The 21,017-nt window shown below is 36.9% G+C and overlaps 1 protein-coding gene across 1 annotated transcript in view; it reads left to right on the plus strand.

The window, feature by feature from the left end:
* The window catches only part of ADAM18 (ADAM metallopeptidase domain 18), a 107,209-nt gene that overhangs the window by 30,967 nt on the left and 55,225 nt on the right, over window positions 1-21,017 (plus strand). The window contains exons 11-13 of the mRNA XM_043454327.1: window positions 3,354-3,490; window positions 4,812-4,995; window positions 19,526-19,621. Of these exons, the coding sequence (XP_043310262.1) occupies window positions 3,354-3,490; window positions 4,812-4,995; window positions 19,526-19,621 (417 nt within the window). The remainder of the gene's footprint in view (window positions 1-3,353; window positions 3,491-4,811; window positions 4,996-19,525; window positions 19,622-21,017) is intronic.

Genomic DNA, 21,017 nt, shown 5'->3' on the forward strand with positions numbered 1-21,017 from the left:
GCTCATTGGAGCATTTTCATGATGGTTGCTTTAAAATCCTTGTCAGGAAATGCATCTTGGTTTTGCTTTCTGTTGATTGCCATTTCTGACTAGAGTCAAGATAGTCCTGGTTCTTGGTATGAGAGTAATTTTGGGCTGTATTCAGAATATTTCTGAGAATTGTCATGAGGCACTGATTTTTCTTTACATTATCCATTTCTGAAGACAGTTTATTTTCTAAAATACACATTCTAGGCTAGTTTTATGGGCCTTTGCTCACAACCTGATTTAGTTTCCGTGGCCTTTTTAATGATATTCTTTGAAACCTTGGACATTACAACATTCATAGGAAGTCTGGATTCTGCTGCTTTTCTCTGTCGAGGGTTGATTTTGTTTGCTTGTTTTGTCGTTCAGTGCTCTTGGTTAAAGTCAGAACAGTAACTCAGCCTCACAGACGGCAGCTCTGGCCTCAGCTGAAGCTTTTCAGTAGTGTTTGAGGCTGCTAACTGTATGAGTGTCTCAGGAATCAGTGAAAAATGTGGGAGACAGAATTAAGATTATCTTCTTTCTGAAGTTTTCTGTTTGTGTATTTGACAGTCATAATTTCCTGATATTCACATTTTATATTTTCCAGGCTAGAAATAGTAAAGATTTTGCCCTTAGTGCCCCATGAACCCACATACCATGTCCATTATACTTGGCCTCAGTCTAAAAGTCACACAAACTCTTTTTATTTTCCTTTGAGCATAGACTCCCGACCAATGCTAAAAGCTTCTGTTAATCCCAGGTGGACTCTAACTTCTTCACCACCTGAAGTAACTATTATAGTCTATATTATAGATTTTAAGTCTCTATTGAAACTTGACCATATTCATTTTTCTTCTCCTTTTTTTCCTGTATTTGTGTACATGCAAACATACACACCCCACAACTCTTCCTGCCCACCCCCAGCTTTATTGGTTTCCCTGATAGCTCAGCTGATAAAGAGTCCACCTGCAATGCAGAAGACCCTGGTTCAATTCCTGGATAGGGAAGATTCCCTGGAGAAGGGATAGGCTACCCATTCCAGTATTCTTGGACTTCCTTTGTGGCTCAGCTGGTAAAGAATCCACCTGCAATGCAGGAGACCTGGGTTCAATCCCTGGGTTGGGAAGATTCCGCTGGAGAAGGGAAAGGTAGCCACTCCAGTACTCTTGCCTGGAAAATTCCATGGACTGTATAGTGCATGGGGTTGTAAAGAGTAAGACATGACTGAATGACTTTCACTTTCACTTTCTAGCTTTATTGAGACATAATTGACAAATAAAATACTTACATAATTAAAGTGTAATGTGGAAAATTCTGAAAGAGATGGGAATACCAGACCACCTGACCTGCCTCTTGAGAAACCTGTAGGCAGGTCAGGAAGCAACAGTTAGAAATGGACATGGAACAACAGACTGGTTCCAAATAGGAAAAGGAGTACGTCAAGGCTGTATATTATCACCCTGCTTATTTAACTTATGTGCAGAGTACATAATGAGAAACACAGGGCTGGATGAAGCACAAGCTGGAATCAAGATTGCTGGGAGAAATATCATAACCTCAGATATGCAGATGACACCACCCTTATGGCAGAAAGTGAAGAAGAACTAAAAAGCCTCTTGATGAAAGTGAAAGAGAAGAATGAAAAAGTTGGCTTAAAGCTCAACATTCAGAAGACAAAGATCATGGCATCCGGTCCCATCACTTCATGGGAAGTAGATGGGGAGACAGTGGAAACAATGAGATACTTTATTTTGGGGGGCTCCAAAATCACTGCAGATGGTGACTACAGTCATGCAATGAAAAGACACTTACTCCTTGGAAGGAAAGTTATGACCAACCTAGACAGCATATTCAAAAGCAGAGCCATTACTTTGCCAACAAAGGGCCACCTAGTCAAGGCTATGGTTTTTCCAGTAGTCATGTATGGATGTGAGATTTGGACTATAAAGAAAGCTGAGCACTGAAGATTTGATGCTTTTGTACTGTGGTGTTGGAGAAGACTCTTAAGAGTCCCTTGGACTGCAAGGGGATCCAACCAGTACATCCTAAAGGAAATCAATCCTGAATATGCATTGGAAGGACTGATACTGAAGCTGAAACTCCAATACTTTGGCCACCTGAAGAGAAGAGCTGACTCATTTGAAAAGACCCTGATGCTGGGAAAGATTGAGGGCAGGAGGAAAAGGGGATGACAGAGGATGAGATGGTTGGATGGCATCACCAACTCAATGGACATGCGTTTGGGTAAGCTACGGGAGTTGGTGATGGACAAGGAGGCCTGGCGTGCTGCAGCTCATAGGATCACTTTATTTATGAAAATGCTTAAGACCCACTTTCTTGACAGATTTCAAGTATATAATGCAGTCTCATCAACTGTAGTCACCATGCCTTATACCATGCACATACACAAACACAATATCTTCATTTAGTGTATGAATTAAATTTTACTCATGGTAATTTGTTTTGATGTAGAAAAACTGGGAAGTTCTAAACACTTTTTTGTAACTTTTAAGTTCTAAAAATTTTGTAATTATTAAATAAATTTAATAAATGCATTTATTTACATAAATAAACTATATTTATTTATGAAATGAATACAATTTACATTCCATTCATATGAAATGCTACTCTTCACTACTCTCAGTCTTTTTGGGTGGACATCTCACTCCAGATTTCTTTACCACGGCCTTGCCTGTGTCTTGAACTTTCATCCTGTCATTTCTTTACTTCACTCATTATAGTACAGCCTTTGAACAGCTTCCCAAACAAGTTTGCTACCATATTCATAATGGTGGGTCATTTCCCAAAGTTTGTATCTCATCCTAAGCATCAGTGCCACAAATAGACTTTTCTAACTATCTGAACTATACAGTTATACCCCTCCTCAGAATTCTCTGTTGAAGGGTTCCATTTCTTTAGAGCACTTTTCATGTTTTCTTTATATCTGGTAGGTTTGTTGTTACTTTCCAACTAATTTTCTTTCCCCTCTTCTGTAAAATACGCTCCAAGTGTGGACAAAGTCCCTTCTTTTCATACATGCCACTATATTCTCATCTTTTATCATAGTGCCTGACCCATGTCTATATTGAACTATATTTGTTAATTGAATGAATTGATTTAATAAAAAAGTTAAATGTGTTTGATTGCACTACCTTATCTTGTGATTTTTTAATAAATTAATTAATATGGATATTCAGATTGATGATTTATCAAAATAAGTATAAATATGGTCAACATGCAAAAGTATTAAAATATAAAATTTTATAGGAACAAAGCTCTTTTGATGTATTACTTGCTTTCATTTTCTTCTCATATATTGGTTTTCTCTTCAACTTTCTTTATTTCAGTATCCAGGCATAATAACACTGGAGGGATTTTCAGTTATTATAGCTCAACTACTTGGCCTTAAAATAGGGTTAGCATATGATGACATCCAGGAGTGTTCCTGTCCAACAGCTAAGTGCATAATGAACCATGAAGCAATGTAAGCCTTGTTTTTCTCTCAAATTAATGTCATGCATATATTTGTGCAGTTGGTTACAAGACATAATGAATTTATTTTTTATACTCAATCCCACATCAAAAAATTGGGAGGGAATGTTGTGCATGAGGAAAAATCACACTAGTGAATTTGTCCATGTGATACAAGACTCCAGAAAGTGGTGGATCCCATAATAATGAAATATTCACTAAAGGGAATTCGAGGAAAAATGTAAAGATTTACGAGGACTATGAAATATTGTATTCACACAGATACTTTTGCTGTTTATATTGTTGTTGTATCTGTTGTTCAAAGCAAAATCACCCTTGGCTAACTGGTCACTTGGGCTATTATTTTGAGGGGGAAAAAAAAAAGAAAAGATTTGAATAAGAAAGTAGATGTCCTTATTTGCAGATATTATGATTGACTACCTATGCACAGGCAGCAGAATCAGTCAGTGTACCATCAGAACAACAATATCAGAAAATTCATCAGAGTGATCAATCTTGAAAACTAGTCTGTATACCAGCACTAAGGAAATAGATGACTTACTATAAAATGTCTAACTTTTCCAGAAGAAGTTTATAAGTTCAGTACAATTCCAGTCAATATTTTAGGTTATTTTTAAGGAACTTGATGAACTCTGTGGGAGGCAGTAAAATGGAGATAATAGACATAGGTGACCTTTTCGTGATTATGGGGTGGAATTTATAATCAAAGGAGAGATTTTATTGATGGGAGATATGATGTAACTATAGATCGATCAAAATAAAGAGAAGAGGAGGAAAAGATGATGTTGGATATAAGGAACACAGGAGCAAAATCACGGAGTAATGTAGGAGAGAATGTAGGATCTAGTGCTTAAGTAGAGGGGCTAATTTTTATTAAAGCTGGATAAATTCAGTTATTGTGATAGAATGTTAGGAGAGAGTAGATTGAAACATATACATTACCATCTGTAAAATAGATAGCCAGTGGGAATTTGCTGTATTAATGCAGGGAATCCAAAGCTGGTGCTCTGTGACAACCTAGAGCGGTGGGTTGGGGAGGGAATTGGGAGGGAGGTTTAAGAGGAGGGGACATGTGTGTGCTTGTGGCTCACTTATGTTGATGTATGGCAGAAATTATCACCATATTGTAAAATAATTATCCTCCAATTAAAAAGAAAATTTTAAAAAATTAGCCATGATTGACATTGTCTCCACAAAAAAGCATTAGTTTTTTGTTTGGAGCATCTTACAATTCATATCATTATATATGGTGCATTGTTTAGATGTGGTTTTATTAGCTAGGTTTATTTAACCTGAGGATTATTTCATTTTAGAGTTTCCAGTGGTGTAAAGATTTTTAGCAACTGTAGCATGCATGAATATAGATATTTTGTTTCAACATTTGAAGCTCAGTGTCTTCAGAAGTTTTCAATACTGAAACCATTCTATCAAAATCAATCAGTGTGTGGTAATGGGATTTTGGAAATGCATGAAGAATGTGACTGTGGCAGTGAACAGGTGAGCGATTAAGGCTGAAATCTGAGCACAATTTTGTATGTTTCTAATAAGCAACCATAGTATATATGGAATAATATATGCAACTAAGTCTTCAGTAGAATTAAGTTATAAAAGTGAGGATAAATTAAGATGTATGAATCACTTCCACATACCTCTTAAACTGAGAAGATGAGTAGTCATGAAATCTGGGTTTGTACACACCATTCCCAATTATGCCAGCAGAGAATTTTTGAGTATGTATACTAAATGAAACCTTTTTAGAGACTTCAGTCTCTGTTTTCTTTATAAACTTCTGAATTTGGTCCAGCATTTTTCTGTCATTTGTCATTGCGAGAATGTCTAAACATTGTAATGGGTTTTTCTTAATTATTCTCAAATATTCCTGTATTTCCAGGTTTCAGGATGATCAAAATTTGTTCTTTATAATCCTTATAAAGATAAATATGGAATCTATTATACTGTATCTCCATCAACCAAATGTGCAATTAACACTATTCTCAACTGATAGGACCAGATATTTAGTTTGTTATAGTATCATTATTTTCTAATATTTAGCAATGCCCCCATTTAAATAAAATAAAGTTTCTTCATGATTACTCCCCCAGCAGCTATATGACTTTCTTATCCACCAAGAAAAATAGCTAACCACTACTCATTTATGTAACTTAAATCCTTACAAATTCTCTTAACCATCTACCATCTCCTTATATGTATGTGTGTGTGTGTGTGTGTATATGTATATATGTTTTCTGACTATCTCAGATTTTCCAGTGTCATCTTAGTTTTTTGACAAATAGCACTATTCACATCTTGCATTGACCTACCCCTGAATGTGTGCCAGTTATTTGACAAATCTGATTATTTTTAATGAAAGATAAAATGAAGCAGCATAATCTAGGGCTAAATCTACACAATGTGAGCTTCCACAGCTGCAGGCTACAGATAGACTGATAACTACAGCATATGCTGACCATGCTCGGCCATATTTCCTCGGCACTGGTTATTCCTGCTGCATGTTTTTGCTTCATGTACCTGATACTTTGTGTTGTAGTGTTTGTTCTGCCCTCAAGAGTAGAATACTTGGGCAGTTATCAAGGAGAACTTAATGCACTCAGGACTAGCAATCAGTCCTCAGATAATTAGGATTGTGGATAATGTCCCCAGTTGTTTGCTCTGCATGAGGAAATTCTCTAAAGCACGCTCTGCATCAGAGTTCTACAAACTATAGCCAATGGACCAAGTTCAGCTGCCATTCACTTTTGTAAATGGTACTTTATTGGAATGCAGCCATGCTTATATATTGGCATGTTGTTTATGGCTGTTTTTGTGCTATAACAGTGGAGTTGAATGGTTGCAACAAAAACTGTATGGCATAGCATTTCTACAAAACTGAAACTATTTGCTGTTTCATCCTTTACAAAAAATGTTTTCTGTCCCCAACTCTGTATCATTTCCCAGAGTTACTTGTGGGATATTTTTTTATTTTAACTTTTTATTTTGTATTGGATGATAGACAATTATCAATGTTGTGATGGTTTCAGGTGAACAGTGAAGGGATTCAGCTACATATATATATATATATCTCCATTCTCCCCAAACTCCCCTCCTATCCAAGCTGCCACATAACATTGAGCAAAGTTCCATGGGCTATACAGGAGGTCCTTGTTGGTCATTCATTTAAATATAGTGGTGTGCACTGACAACCATAAGTTGGTCCTCTAAGTCTGTGAGTCTCTTTCTCTTTTGTATGTAAGTTCATTTGTATCATTTCTTTTTAGGTTATACATGTCAGGAATGTCATATGATATTTCATCTTCTATGTCTGACTTACTTCACGCAGCATTGCAGTCCCTAGGTCCATCCATGTTGCTGCAAATGGCATTATTCCATTCTTTTTAATGGCTGAGTAATATCCCATGGTATTACAATCCCACTGCTGGGAAAATATCCAGGGAAAACCATAATTTAAAAAGATACATGCACTCCAATGTTTATTGCAGCCTTGTTTACAATAGCCAAGGCATGGAAGCAATGTACATGTCCATCGAAAGAGAAATGGATAAAGAAGATGTGGTATATATATATGCAATGAAATGATACTTGTGAGATTTAGCTTTATCTTACAGAAGCCATAACCAGCTCACAAATTTAAATGTGTTGGCTTGCTTCCCTTCCCTAATATCCCATGCCAGTGCTTTGGTGTAGGCAGAATGAACCTTCAAATACATCTGTTCTCAAATCCCTGGAATTTGTGGGTATGCATATTACATGGCAGAAAGTAATTTGCAGAAGTAATTAAGCTTATGGACCTTAAAGAAGGGACATTATTCTGGATTATCTGGGTGGGTCCAGTCTAAGCACATGAGCCCTCAAAAACAGAATGTTCTCCAGGTGAAATCAGAGAGCTGTTACAGAAAGGGGATCAAAAAGCCTTGGAAAGTGAGAGGGACTCAAACTGCTACTTCTGGAGGAAGACACATGGAAGAATAAGATGAAATTTTGGTATTTTCTTGGAGAAAAGACTAGCCCTTGGCTGATGGCGACCAAAGCAACAGGATGCTTATTCTCCAAATTGTGGTTTTACACTTGTGAAACTGTAAGCAAATAACCTGACCTAGTTTACCTATCTGAAATTCTGACCTATAGAAAGCATGAGAAAATTAGCTTGTGTAATTTTAAGTTTGACCACTAAGTTTGTGGTCATTTGTAACAGCATGAGTAGGGAAATAATACACCTTCCAAATAAATTACTAATATGCATCTTCATTGCAGGCTTTCCAGATGGCTCAGTGGTAAAGAATCCATCTGCCAATACAGGAGATGTGCGTTTGATCGCTGGGTTGGGAAGATCCCCTGGAGAAGGGAGTGACAACTCACTCCGGTATTCTTGCCTGGGAAATCCCATGGATGGAGGAGCCTGGTGGGCTACAGTCGCAAAAGAGTTGGGCACAATTTAGCACAACAAACAATTTTGTTGTTTGTGCTCAACAAAAGAGTTGAGCACAATTAAACCACCACAGTGACAATCCTTGTTTCAGAGTCTCTTTCTGGGGAAACTCAAAGCACATTAGTTGAATCAGAAATTGTCCTAGGAAGCAGATACTCAGGATTCTGGAGCCTCCCTGGTGGCTCAGTGGTGAAGAATCCACTTGCAGTGCAAAAGACAGTTTCCATCACTGATTCAGGAAGAATCCACATGCCACAGAGCAACTAAGCCTGTGCACCACAACTACTGAGTCTGTTCTCTAGAGCCCGGTAGCTGCAACTGCCAAAACCTGAAGGCTCTAGAGCCTGAGCTCTGCAACAAGAGATGCAGCTCTGCAACAAGAGATGCTGCCGCAATGAGAAGCCTGTGCACCGCAACTAGAGAAAGCCCGCATGCAGCAGTGAAGACCCAGTGAAGCCAAAAATAATAAATAGACAAAATTATATATATATATATAGGATTCTGAAAGTGTTATTTCATGCTGGCCACATAGTAATAGGTACTCATGTCCTCATGTCTGGATTTGGCACATTTGAATAGATGCACTTGAGAAACTTAAACCTCCAGATTCCTCAGAAGCCCCTGGGCTGTGAAGTTACTGCCCGCCTCCTGGTGGAGCAGAGCATCATGTTGTGTGTGGACCATAGTGACTTACGTGAGATGGATGTCTCACAAGAGGAGGCCTATTCTTCTCAAGATCTGTCTCTGCCTTCCCTTGTTGGAACCAGACCACCAGTTAGTGTAAAGTCTAAACACAGCCCAAGTGAAGACATACTCTCTGCTATGGAATAGAGAGGTTATTTCTTTGAATTGTAGAATTTGCTAACATGTGTGGGCAAAAACATGGAGAACATGCCAGGGAGGGATATCAAGGATGTTGGCCCTAAGATATTGAAATATAAGCCTAGGTAAGGTAGAGTTTATTGATAGGGGGATGCTGTCTAGTGAATTAGGATTTAATGTCTTGGCAGGGGACTTCCCTTGTTGCTCAGCTGGTAAAGAATCTGCCTGCAATGAAGGAGACCTGGGTTTGAGCCCTGAGTTGGAAAGATCCCCTGGAGAAGGGAAAGACTACCCACTCCAGTATTCTGGCCTGGAGAATTCCATGGACTATACAGTCCATGGGGTTGCAAAGAGTTAGACATGACTGAGCAACGTTCACACTAGGGGCCTTCCCAGGTGGCTCATTGGTCAAGAATCTGCCTGCTATGCAGGAGGTGCAAGAGAAGCAAGTTCGATCCCTTGGTTGGGAGTATCCCCTGGAGAAGGGAGTAGTAACTCACTCCAGTATTCTTGCCTGGAAAACACCATGGACAGAGGAGCCTGGTGGGCTATAGTCCATGAGACTGCAAAAGGTTGGACACAACTGAGTGAACATGAGCATCCTTTCATCCAAGATAACCTAGGGCCAGCCTTGATTTGCTGCTGGGTTGAGCTTTGAAGATGGGAAACAATCTGGGCTATAATAAATGAGGTTGTTATGCCAGGACTACCTTAATGGAGTAATACAGGAAGAATCAAAAGTTGAGTAATGGCCATATTTTAATTAAAAAAAAAACTAGCACCTAATTATTTGAGTGGCCCAGAGTGCACCCCTTTCACTAAAGCAATGAAGAAGTGCATTTCCAAGGAGATTCCAACATTGCTGAAAATCTCAGGGGTAGCTTTCCTCTATAAACTAGGGTTGGTGGCTGGAAGTACCATTATGGAGTTGGGCATTCAATGCCACTAGGGATTGCTGAATTCCAAAATAGCTGAGGCCAAGCATCTGTGATTAAGAGAGATCTGGGTGGTCAATGATGAGAGTCCTTGATGTATGTAGCTGAAAGCTAACAAGAGGTGAACAAAGGGCTGTTGCCAAATATTACTAATGGAAATTCACAATTCCTTGCTAAATTTATGCAACCAAGCCAGTTTCAGAGCCAGAGTTCATTGTTCAAGTTGAAGTTGAGATCCTACAGTGGCCCCAGTAAGGATATAAAGCAACAATTTCCTCAGTGATTCCCCTCCATAGTGACCTCCAGCTGTTTGCTGTAGCTGTTCACTGGGGAGACCCAGATCATTATAGAATGATGAATAGAGAGTCTTTACTCAAGAGGCTTACAAAGAGGACCCAAAACAACATCATGGGTAGCATAGGCATGTAGAGAATCCAGGTGGTACCTGGTATCTTTGGGAAAATCCATCTCAGAGTAGATCCAGTAGATTCCTTATCCTAACCTGTGGTCATGCTGCTAGTTCTTCTGTGACATATTGAGGAGACAATGAGAAGGTGACAGATCCTCACCTGGGTTCCCCTATATGTGGAGTAAGAGCTACAAGAATAGGGAAGGATAAAGGATAAAGGAAGAATAGGGAAGGATAAACCTGGAATTACCAGGATAGAAATTAGCAAGGAGAATGTGTTTTGGATGAAGAAATCAATAGGCAAAGCAGAAAGTAATTTGAATTGCATTAAAATGAAATGTAATGAAAACCAAGACCATTGCAGAATAATTAGTTAGCAGATCTAACAGGGATGACATCAGAAGACCCAAAACATCTTCATGGTCAACATAGCTTCTATATTCAAGCATCCTACACCCAAGTGCAAGTTCTTGTTATAAATAAATAAAATGGATAAGATTCTGCTAACATTAGTAAAGAAAAAAATCAGGAATAACGGTACTTAAAGATGAGGCAACACTGTATGTCTTATAATATGACATGAAAAAATAGTAGGATGGCATCAAAAATATTGTACTAATAAATTTAACAACCAGGTTAAAATGAACAATATTTGTTAAAAAAAAAAAAAAAAGCAGCATTTACAATTGCACTGATCTCAAACACTAACAAAGTAATGCTAAAAGTTCTCCAACCTAGGCTTCAATAGTCTATGAACAGAGAACTTCCAGATGCTCAACCTGGATTTAGAAAAGAAAGAGGAAGCAGAGACCAAACTGCCAACATCCACTGGATCATAGAAAAAGCAAGAGAATTCCAGAAAAACGTCTGCATTGACTGCACTAAAACCTTTGACTGTGTGGATCACAACAAACTGTGGAACAATCTTCAAGAGATGGGAATACCAGACCACCTTACCTGCCTCCTGAGAAATCTGTATGAAGGTCAAGAAGCAACAGATAGAACTGGACATGGAACAACTGACTGGTTCCAAATCAGGAAATGAGTATGTCAAGGCTGTGTATTGTCACCCTGCTTATTTAACTTATATGCAGAGTACATCTATGCGAAATGCCAGGCTGGATGAAGCACAAGTTGGAATCAAGATTTCTGGGAGAAATATCAATAGCCCCGGATATGCAGATGACACCATCCTTATGGCAGAAAGCGAAGAGAAACTAAAGAGCCTGTTGATGAAAGTGAAAGAGGAGAATGAAAAAGCTGGCTTAAAACTCAACATTCACAAAGTGGAGATCAAGGGATCTGGTCCCATCACTTCACAGCAAATAGATGGGGAAAAAATGGAAACAGTGACAGACTTTATTTTCTTGGGCTCCAAAATCATTGCAGATGGTGACTGCAGCCATGAAATTCAAAGATTCTTGCTGCTTGGAAGAAAAACTATGGCTATCCAAGCTGCTGCTTCAGGTGCTAAGTCACTTCAGTTGTGTTAGACTCTGTGTGACCCTATGAACTGCAGCCCACCAGGCTCCTCTGTCCACGGGATTCTCTAGGCAAGAATATTGGAGTGGGTTGCTATTTCCTTCCCCATCTGTGACTATAGTCTAGAAAAAGAAAGTGAAGTCACTCAGTTGTGTCCGACTCTTTGTGACCCCATGAACTGTAGCCTACCAGGTTCCTCCATCTATAGGATTTTCCAGGCAAGAATACTGGAGTGGGTTGCCATTTCCTTCTTCAGACCAACCTAGGCAGCATATTGAAAAGCAGAGACATTACTTTGCCAACAAAGGTCTGTCTAGTCAAAGCTATGGTTTTTCCAATAGTCAGGTATGCACGTGAGAGTTGGACCATGAAGAAAGCTAAGCTCAGAACAACTGATTCATTTGAACTATGGTGTGTTGGAGAAGACTCTTCAGAATCCCTTGGACTGCAAGGAGATCAAACCAGTCAATCCTAAGGGAAGTCAGTCCTGAATATTCAATGGAAGGACTGATGTTGAAGCTGAAGCTCCAATACTTTGGCCACCTGATGTGAAGAACTGAGTCATTAAAAATACCCTGATGCTGGGCAAGATTGAAGGCAAGAGGAGAAGGGGACAACAGAGGATGAGATGGTTGGATGGCATCACTGACTCGACAGATATGAGTTTGAACAAGCTCCCGGAATTGGTGATGGATAGGGAAGCCTGGTGTGCTGCAGTCCATGGGTTAGCAAGGAGTCGGACACAACTGAGTGACTGAACTGAACTGAACAAAGAACAACATGAGTAGAAATAAATACGTGAATAGTCTTATATATTTTAAGGAAATAATGTGCATAATTTTAAAACTTAGAAAAGTCCATACCAGTTGTCTTTACTGGTGAAATTAAAAAATTAAGAAATTATACTGATTTTATGCGACATTACCTAGAGTATAGAAAAAAGTTACACACTGTAATTCATTTTTAAGGATAAGATAACCTTAATTAAAGGGCTTCCCAGGTGGCACAGTAGTGAAGAACCTGCCTGCCAATGCAGGAGTTGCAAGACATAGAGATTCTATCCCTGTGTCCAGAAGATTCCCTAGAGTAGGGAATGGCAAGCTACTCCTGTATTATTGCCTGGGAAAGCCCATGGACAGGGGAGGCTGGTAAGTTACCGTCCATGGGGTGGAAAACAGTAGGATAGACCTAAACACACACACACACACACACACATACACATGAATCTTTGATAAAATATCTAATGAGACTATTCCAAGGATGGATTTATGTATGCTCATATTTCTTATGGTCACAGAATTCTCACTAAAAGTTATAAACTGAATGTAATGACACCTGCACACACACACACAAGCACACACATTACAGAATTTATTGGTTTACTTAAGGAATTCTAAAGTGTGATTATCTCAGTGGAGAAATCATAATCTTCTATTAAAAGGGAACCTACTGTATTATAAGGGAAGGTGTCTATAAAATCTTACAGTTAACATCATATACATGATGGTCTTTCTCCCTGAAGTCTGTAATGAGGCATGATGCCCCCTATTGTCCTTTACACTTGATTTTGAATGTGATGCACTAACCAGCAAAACAAAGCAGGACAAGAAAATATTTAACAATTGGAAGTGTAACTTCATTCCTAATAATATGATTGTGTACAATTAAGACCTGAAATAATCCAAGAATAAATTATAATTTGTATAAGTGCATTTATCAAGGTCATTGTTTACATAGTTCACAAAAATAGAGAGACTTCTTTATATCAGCAATAAATTAGAAAAAGAAATTTTAAGACACCATTTACAACAGAACTAAGAAACGTGAAATGTTTAAGAATGTGTCCAGCAAAAATATGTGCATGACCATGGAATAAAAAAAACTGCAAAGCTTTGTTAGGAGGAATCATGGAAATATTTAACAAATTCAAAAAGAATCCTTATTGTAAGACTGGAGGCATTGATATTGATGAGATAGTGATTTCTCTTCAAATGTATCATTTCCAGATGCAATCCCAATGTGTATGAATTCATCCTCAAACAAATATAGAGTTATAAACTAGAAGGGGATTTTACTAGCTTTTCAGAAAATTGTGTATATTCTACTTTGTTACTACACCAAATTTGAAAAGTGAAAATTTCTAATAGTTGCATTGTTAGTTGTAAAACCAAAATTAGTGGATTATTTGTATCCTATTATGCTAAAACCCACTGGTCTATATCACACTTCAAGTGTACCTTTTGCATGCATATAATCTTCTAATATCTGGTGCTGTTTCACTGAATTATGCAGTTTCTAAATATTGATATTTTTCATTATAAAATACCATAGCCTTATATTCATTAATATAATCACTAATGTCATCAGAAAAGTAGTGGAAAAATGAAACCTCTATGGATGGTAAAATTTTCCAAAATTCTAGTTTTCACTTGAACGATTCAAATTCAGTTGTTTTCCTTGGAGTAACAGGCATACTCACTTTTAAGAAAACATCTACCGAATACCAAAGCCTGAAAAACCGTGGTTTGTCTGTCAGTTGTTCTCTCAAGTAAAAACACTTTCTGTGGTAAATGTGACTAGTCAATCTGTAATGCAAACAATCACAAAAGTGTTTTCCTTGAGAATCTATAGTAATGGAGACTATACTGTGATTATGCATAAAAGGTGCTTATGAATGCTCTCCGTTTGTCACACAATATTAGAGGAATGTTCAGAGGTTAAAATTCAACAAATTTAGTAGTTTTTTAGTTCTTTACCAAAGACCTCCTTAAATGAAGCTGTTGAACACATGATGGTGAAGAATACAATGACCAAAAGCTCTGATTTAAACTAGACCTCTAGCAGTTTCTTATACAATTGCTTTTACCCAATCAATGCAAATATCAACACAATATAAAAGACAAATAAAGTCTAACTATTATTAAGAATTTGTTGCCCTTATAGAAACCATTAAAAATATTTTAGAGATCTCCCAAGATCTGCCAACTGCATTTGGAATGCTTATAGTTTGAACTAGTTGGCAGATAATAAACATAAAAATTTTAACTAATTTTAATAGTAAAGAAAAATTCAGTATTATGAAGTCACACACACAAACACACACTATAGTCTAGCATAACAAACCTAGATGCAAGTTTTCTATGATAAATATTGACAAGTAAATTCATAGTAAAGAATCCGCCTGCAATGCAGGAGACCTGGGTTCGATCCCTGGGTTGGGAAGATCCCCTGTAGGAGGGCATGGCAACCCACATCAGTATTCTTGACTAGAGAATCCCCATGGACAGAGGAGCCTGGTAGTCTAGAATCCATGAGGTCACAGAGTCGGACATGACTAAATGACTAAGCACAACTTGCATACACAATCAAAAGAAAAGTCTGCCCAATTGAGGTTTATTTGGAAGAAGGCAAACTAAATTTATCCTTGTGATTATTATACTAAACAAAGAAATAAAAACATATCACAACTAATTGAGGAAGAATCTTTAACACTAAATACTCCTTCTTCAAAAATGTACTTCAGAATAAAATTTAGTATCAGTTTTAAGAAACTGTCTAGCAGTAATTTATAAAAAATTTAATATATAAAGTGACTCATTAGAAGCAGATCCATTATATTTGATAATAAAAAAAAGTGTTATTGCTGTTAGCATACAATAGTGAAATACCTGAGACAAAGAGTAATAGTCTTTATTTTTTAAAAGTCAATAAATAATTAAAGAACGAAATAACAAAGGCATGTTTACTACACTCTTAAAAAAAAAACAACTATGTAACAAATAGGTGTCAAGTTAATGAGTTCTTTCCAGTACATGAAAAGTATAAATGATTTAACAAAACTGAATGACACACAGAAATTGCAATAAATAGATAGCTGTTTCTTTTAAAGTCAAATTGCATTCAATTTACTCTTTATTAAATCCAAATCGACATACCCCTTTTAACCTGAAAGTTACTCTCCTGCAAAAGCAGATCCTAAATTTTATCTCGAAATATAAGTTAACCAAGTGCATGAATCTATTTTAATTTTTTGGAACAATGGCCATAGGACATTAAATATACATACACACATACATAAAAGGTGATAATGGCTAAAGAACAACAACAAAATAACATTAGAGGAAATAGGTGGTTCATGGCTTGATTATTGCTGCATCACCAGCACACAGAATAGTATCTGATATATATTCCAGGCTCAACAAACACTGTTGATTGAATGAATGCATGGATAATGTAATTCTCATTATAATAACATAAGATGTGTGCAAGTGGGTGAGGAGTGACTCTTTAATACATTTGAAATACCCCATTAGGAGCAGTGTTACTTGGAAGGTTTATTCCAAAGTTTTCTTAAAGAGAAGTAGGGAAGAATATAAAGGGACTTTTGATGTTTTAAACATTTTTATAGACTGTACTCCATTAAAGTTATTTAAAAATAATGGTTATATTTCTCTGTGCTCTATAATATATCCTTGTTGTTTATTTATTTTATACATAGTAGTGTGTATCTCTTAATGCCCTTATCTTACCCTTACCTCTCTTCCCTTTGCTACCTGGTAAGGAAACAGTGTCAGACTTTATTTTTGGGGGCTCCAAAATCACTGCAGATGATGATTGCAGCCATGAAATTAAAAGATGCTTACTCCTTGGAAGGAAAGTTATGACCAACCTAGATAGCATATTAAAAAGCAAAGACATTACTTTGCCAACAAAGGTCCATCTGGTCAAGGCTATGGTTTTTCCAGTGGTCATGTATGGATGTGAGAGTTGGACTGCGAAGAAAGCTGAGTGCCGAAAAATTGATGCCTTTGAACTATGGTATTGGAGAAGACACTTGAGAGTCCCTTGGACTGCAAGGAGATCCAACCAGTCCATCCTAAAGGAGATAAGTCCTGGGTGTTCATTGGAAGGACTGATGTTGAAGCTGAAACTCCAATACTTTGGCCACCTCATGCCTTCAAGAGTTGACTTGTTGGAAAAGACCCTGATGCTGGCAGAGATTGAGGGCAGGAGGAGAAGGGGACGACAGAGGATGAGATGGCTGGATGGCATCACCGACTCGATGGGCATGAGTTTGAGTAAACTCCGGGAGTTGGTGATGGACAGGGAGGCCTGGCGTGCTGTGATTCATGGGGTCACAAAGGGTCGGACACAACTGAGTGACTGAACTGAACTGAACCACTAGCGGTGGGCTTCCCTGGTGGTTCAGTGGTAAAGAATCTGCCTGCCCATGCAGGAGAGGTGACTTTGATCCCTGGGTTGGGAAGATCCCATGGAGAAGAAAATGGAAACCCATTTGAGTATTCTTGCCTGGGAAATCCCATGGACAGAGAAACCTAGAGGGGTGAGAGTCCATGGGGTGACAAAAGAGTTGGATACAACTTACTGACTAAGCAGCCACCCCTAGCTGTATGTTTCAGTTTTGCTCTGTCTGTCATGTGTTTTCTCTCAGATTTTTCATATGAATGACAACTACAAAGGAACATTTTAGAAAATGAGTTCATTTTGGGGTAATTTTGCCTTACAAAATATCAAGCCATACTACGAGGCTGTTAAATTCGGCTCACTGTGATATTGGGCCATTGGCTTAAGAAATGAAACATCTGTAATCAAAATGGATGAAGGAAAAAGAATAAAGCCACTCTTTAAGCAAGGCCCTCCACTTTATTTCTGAGAAGGGTAAAACCTGAATATTGTCCAAGTTACAATAGTGACCAAACACCCCCTTTTCCTGGCCAATGAGTATTTCCTGCTTCTTTACCCGTTTCGACCCTGGCGTTAATACTGTCTTTATTCTTGTGTTTGTGTGTGCCCATTCTCTCGGTTGTGTCTGGCTTTTTATGACCGTATGGACTGTAGCCTGCCAGGCTCCTCTGTCCATGAAATTTCTCAGGCAAGGATACTGGAATGGGTTACCATTTCCTACTCCAGGGGATCTTCCTGACCCAAGGATCAACCTGTGTCTCCTGCATTTGACAGGAAGATTCCTTACCACTGTGCCCCCTGGAAAGCCCCTTTCTTCTTCTAGATAAGAATTATTAAAATACCCAATCATAGATAAACTCCTGGTTTCTGACAGCATCTAGTCTTGCAAAGTCCAGACTCTTTAAACCCTTTCCAAATTACCTAAGCCTCAATCCTCTAATTACATACTCTCATGGAGGTGTATACAGTTCCCCATGGTATTTGTTTTCCTTTGCAGAAACTATTAATAAACCTAGCTTGTTCAATTCAGATGTGTCCCAGGTCGATTTTGGGAGAATAGCATTGGCACCTATATTTTTGTAAATATCTCCCATTTTATACAAGTGTAAGCTCTGTTTTTGCACTGACACACATATGCAGGTGTGTGCATTTATTTATTCCTGTATTCACATATACAGTTATGAGTAATAAATGCTAGAATAAATATCCCACAAAATATGGAGGTGTACATTTCTGGAAAAAAGTATGTAAGTTTTAAAAAGCAATAAAATATGAGTAAAATATTGATAATATAGTCTTGGCATGTTGGAGGTCTTAGTAATGAGATATAAAATGCAATCATCATAAAGGAAGAAGAAAGTTGCAAATTACAAGAAATGACAGACACCATTAATAAGACAAACAATAGAGTTTAAGGAAAAGTTATTAACATAGGAGAAAAAGAGTAGTCAGAGATTTTTTAAAAGCCACTCCTATTTAAAGGGGGAAAAAGGAAAATGAATAAACAAAAATCCTTATGCAAAATGATGAAAATTGTGAGAAGAAATGATTATTCATAAACAAAATTTTACAAAATGCAAAATCATTTTCAAAAACACTAGTAATCAGAGAACTAATAATAAAAATAAGACACCATTTGCAAGTTACCTTGTTATAAATTAAACTGATTTCTCATAATTAGTTTTGACAAACATTGTTTGGTCATGCATCCTTATTTCCTTTTCGTGAAAGAATATATACATGCACATACACTCATGTAATGATATTGAACTTTGGAACATTAAACACTTAAATAGAGTACAGAAAAAAGTTACATGCTCTAACTCATTTTTTAAGGATAAGATAACCAGTGAGAAACTCAGGAAACTGCAGAGTATGATCACAACTTCAGAGTTTACTCCATGTTTTCTATATTATTTCTATGATGGGAATATTTACAAATACATATCTATTCACATAAACATAAGAAAAATTAGAAACATTTGAAAAATTTTAAATGAAGAAGAATCTTATTAAGGACAAAATCTTTAAAACTTGATTTTTGAGTAAATGGAAGATATTTAATTTTACAAGTTTTTAAGAATATAAAAACATTAAAGAATATATAAATTATATAAATGCAATGCATTTAATTGAAAAATATTTGGTTGACATTATTTAAAATTATCATCTAATTTGAATAACAGTTGACTGCCATTTACTTGTAAAAATATATATGTCAAAATATCCTTTTTTCAATGTATTTCCATTATAGTAAAATGTGGCACATGACTCCTATATTAAATAAATTTTTGTTATATATATATAGCCTAAGTTTCCTTTAGCTTTATTCATAAAGGGAAATTTTAGTAAACAAGTCACTAAAAAGACAGCTGGGAAGTTTTCTTTTGGAAATTCAAATGTTACATTTCCATTTTCATGTTATATTTATGTCCAGGTTATATCCAAATTAATTATAATTTCCATGTTATAACTCCAATTTATTAATTACCACATATTTTAAATATTGAATGCAAATGATCAACTGTTATTTTAGATATTATTGATTTAGTTCTTATAGTTGCATGTGCCTTTGAGAATTCTAGAAATAGTAAAATAATAAAGCTTCACTAAACATAAATATATTACATAGTTGAAAAGTTGAATACAATAGAGTACTAAGTAGAAGCTGAGAAACAAGACCTATTAAGTGGTGGAACTAAAATGGTATTTCTTCTTATGAAATTTTAGGAATGTCAGTTTAAGAATTGCTGTGATTATAATATATGTAAACTGAAAGGCCTAGTAGAGTGTGCTTCTGGATCATGCTGTACGTCAGAATGTGAGGTGAGTTTCCAAAGTTTATGTTGATGATTGAACTGTGATAATAGAATGCTGTTTGAATTGAATTAATGCAGAATTGACAGACTTCGGAGAAAATTCAGGGGAACAAAGCAGAGAGTGCATAAACAACCATGGACATTAAGGACAAATATCATGAGATAAAGAACATATCTAAGGTTAGTACTGATTCTTCCATTATGTTGAAACCTCAGTTTGCCATTTTCTGATTTATCTGATAAAGAGTAGAATAAAGTGTTCTAGTTTCATTCTTTTACAAGTGGTTGACCAGTTTTCCCAGCACCACTTGTTAAAGAGGTTGTATTTTTTCCATTGTATATCCTTGCCTCCTTTGTCAAAGATAAGGTGTCCATAGGTTCATGGATTTGTCTCTGGGCTTTCTATTCTGTTCCATTGATCTTTATTTCTGTCTTTGTGCCAGTACCATACTGTCTTGATGACTGTGGCTTTGTAGTAGAGTCTGAAGTCAGGCAGGTTGATTCCTCCAATTCCATTCTTCTTTCTCAAGATTACTTTTGGCTATTTCCGAGGTTTTTGTATTTCCATATAAAATGTGAGAATATTCTTTGGTCTAGTTCTGTGAAAAATACCGTTGGTAGCTTGATAGGGATTGCATTGAATCTGTAGATTGCTTTGGGTAGAATAGCCATTTTGACAATATTGATTCTTCCAATCCATGAACACGGTATGTTTCTCCATCTGTTGTGTCCTCTTTGAATTCTTTCATCAGTGTTTTATAGTTTTCTATGTATAGGTATTTTGTTTCTTTAGGTAGATATACTCCTAAGTATTTTATTCTTTTTGTTGCAATGGTGAATGGTATTGTTTCCTTAATTTCTCTTTCTGTTTTTTCATTGTTAGCATATAGGAATGCAAGGGATTTCTGTGTGTTAATTTTATATCCTGCAACTTTGCTATATTCATTGATTAGCTCTAGCAATTTTCTGGTAGAGTCTTTAGGGTTTTCTATGTAGAGGATCATGTCATCTGCAAACAGCGAGAGTTTCACTTCTTCTTTTCCTATCTGGATTCCTTTTACTTCTTTTTCTGCTCTGATTGCTGTGGCCAGAACTTCCAACACTATGTTGAATAGTAGTGGTGACAGTGGGCACCCTTGTCTTGTTCCTGATTTCAGGGGGAATGCTTTCAATTTTTCACCATTGAGGGTGATGCTTGCTGTGGGTTTGTCATATATGGCTTTTATAATGTTGAGGTATGTTCCTTCTATTCCTGCTTTTTGGAGGGTTTTAATCATAAATGAGTGTTGAATTTTGTCAAAGGCTTTCTCTGCATCTATTGAGATAATCATATGGTTTTTATCTTTCAATTTGTTAATGTGGTGTATTACATTGATTGATTTGCAGATATTAAAGAATCCTTG

Source organism: Cervus canadensis, chromosome 31, assembly GCF_019320065.1.
Source record: "Cervus canadensis isolate Bull #8, Minnesota chromosome 31, ASM1932006v1, whole genome shotgun sequence".
In the NCBI taxonomy this organism is placed as follows: domain Eukaryota; kingdom Metazoa; phylum Chordata; class Mammalia; order Artiodactyla; family Cervidae; genus Cervus; species Cervus canadensis.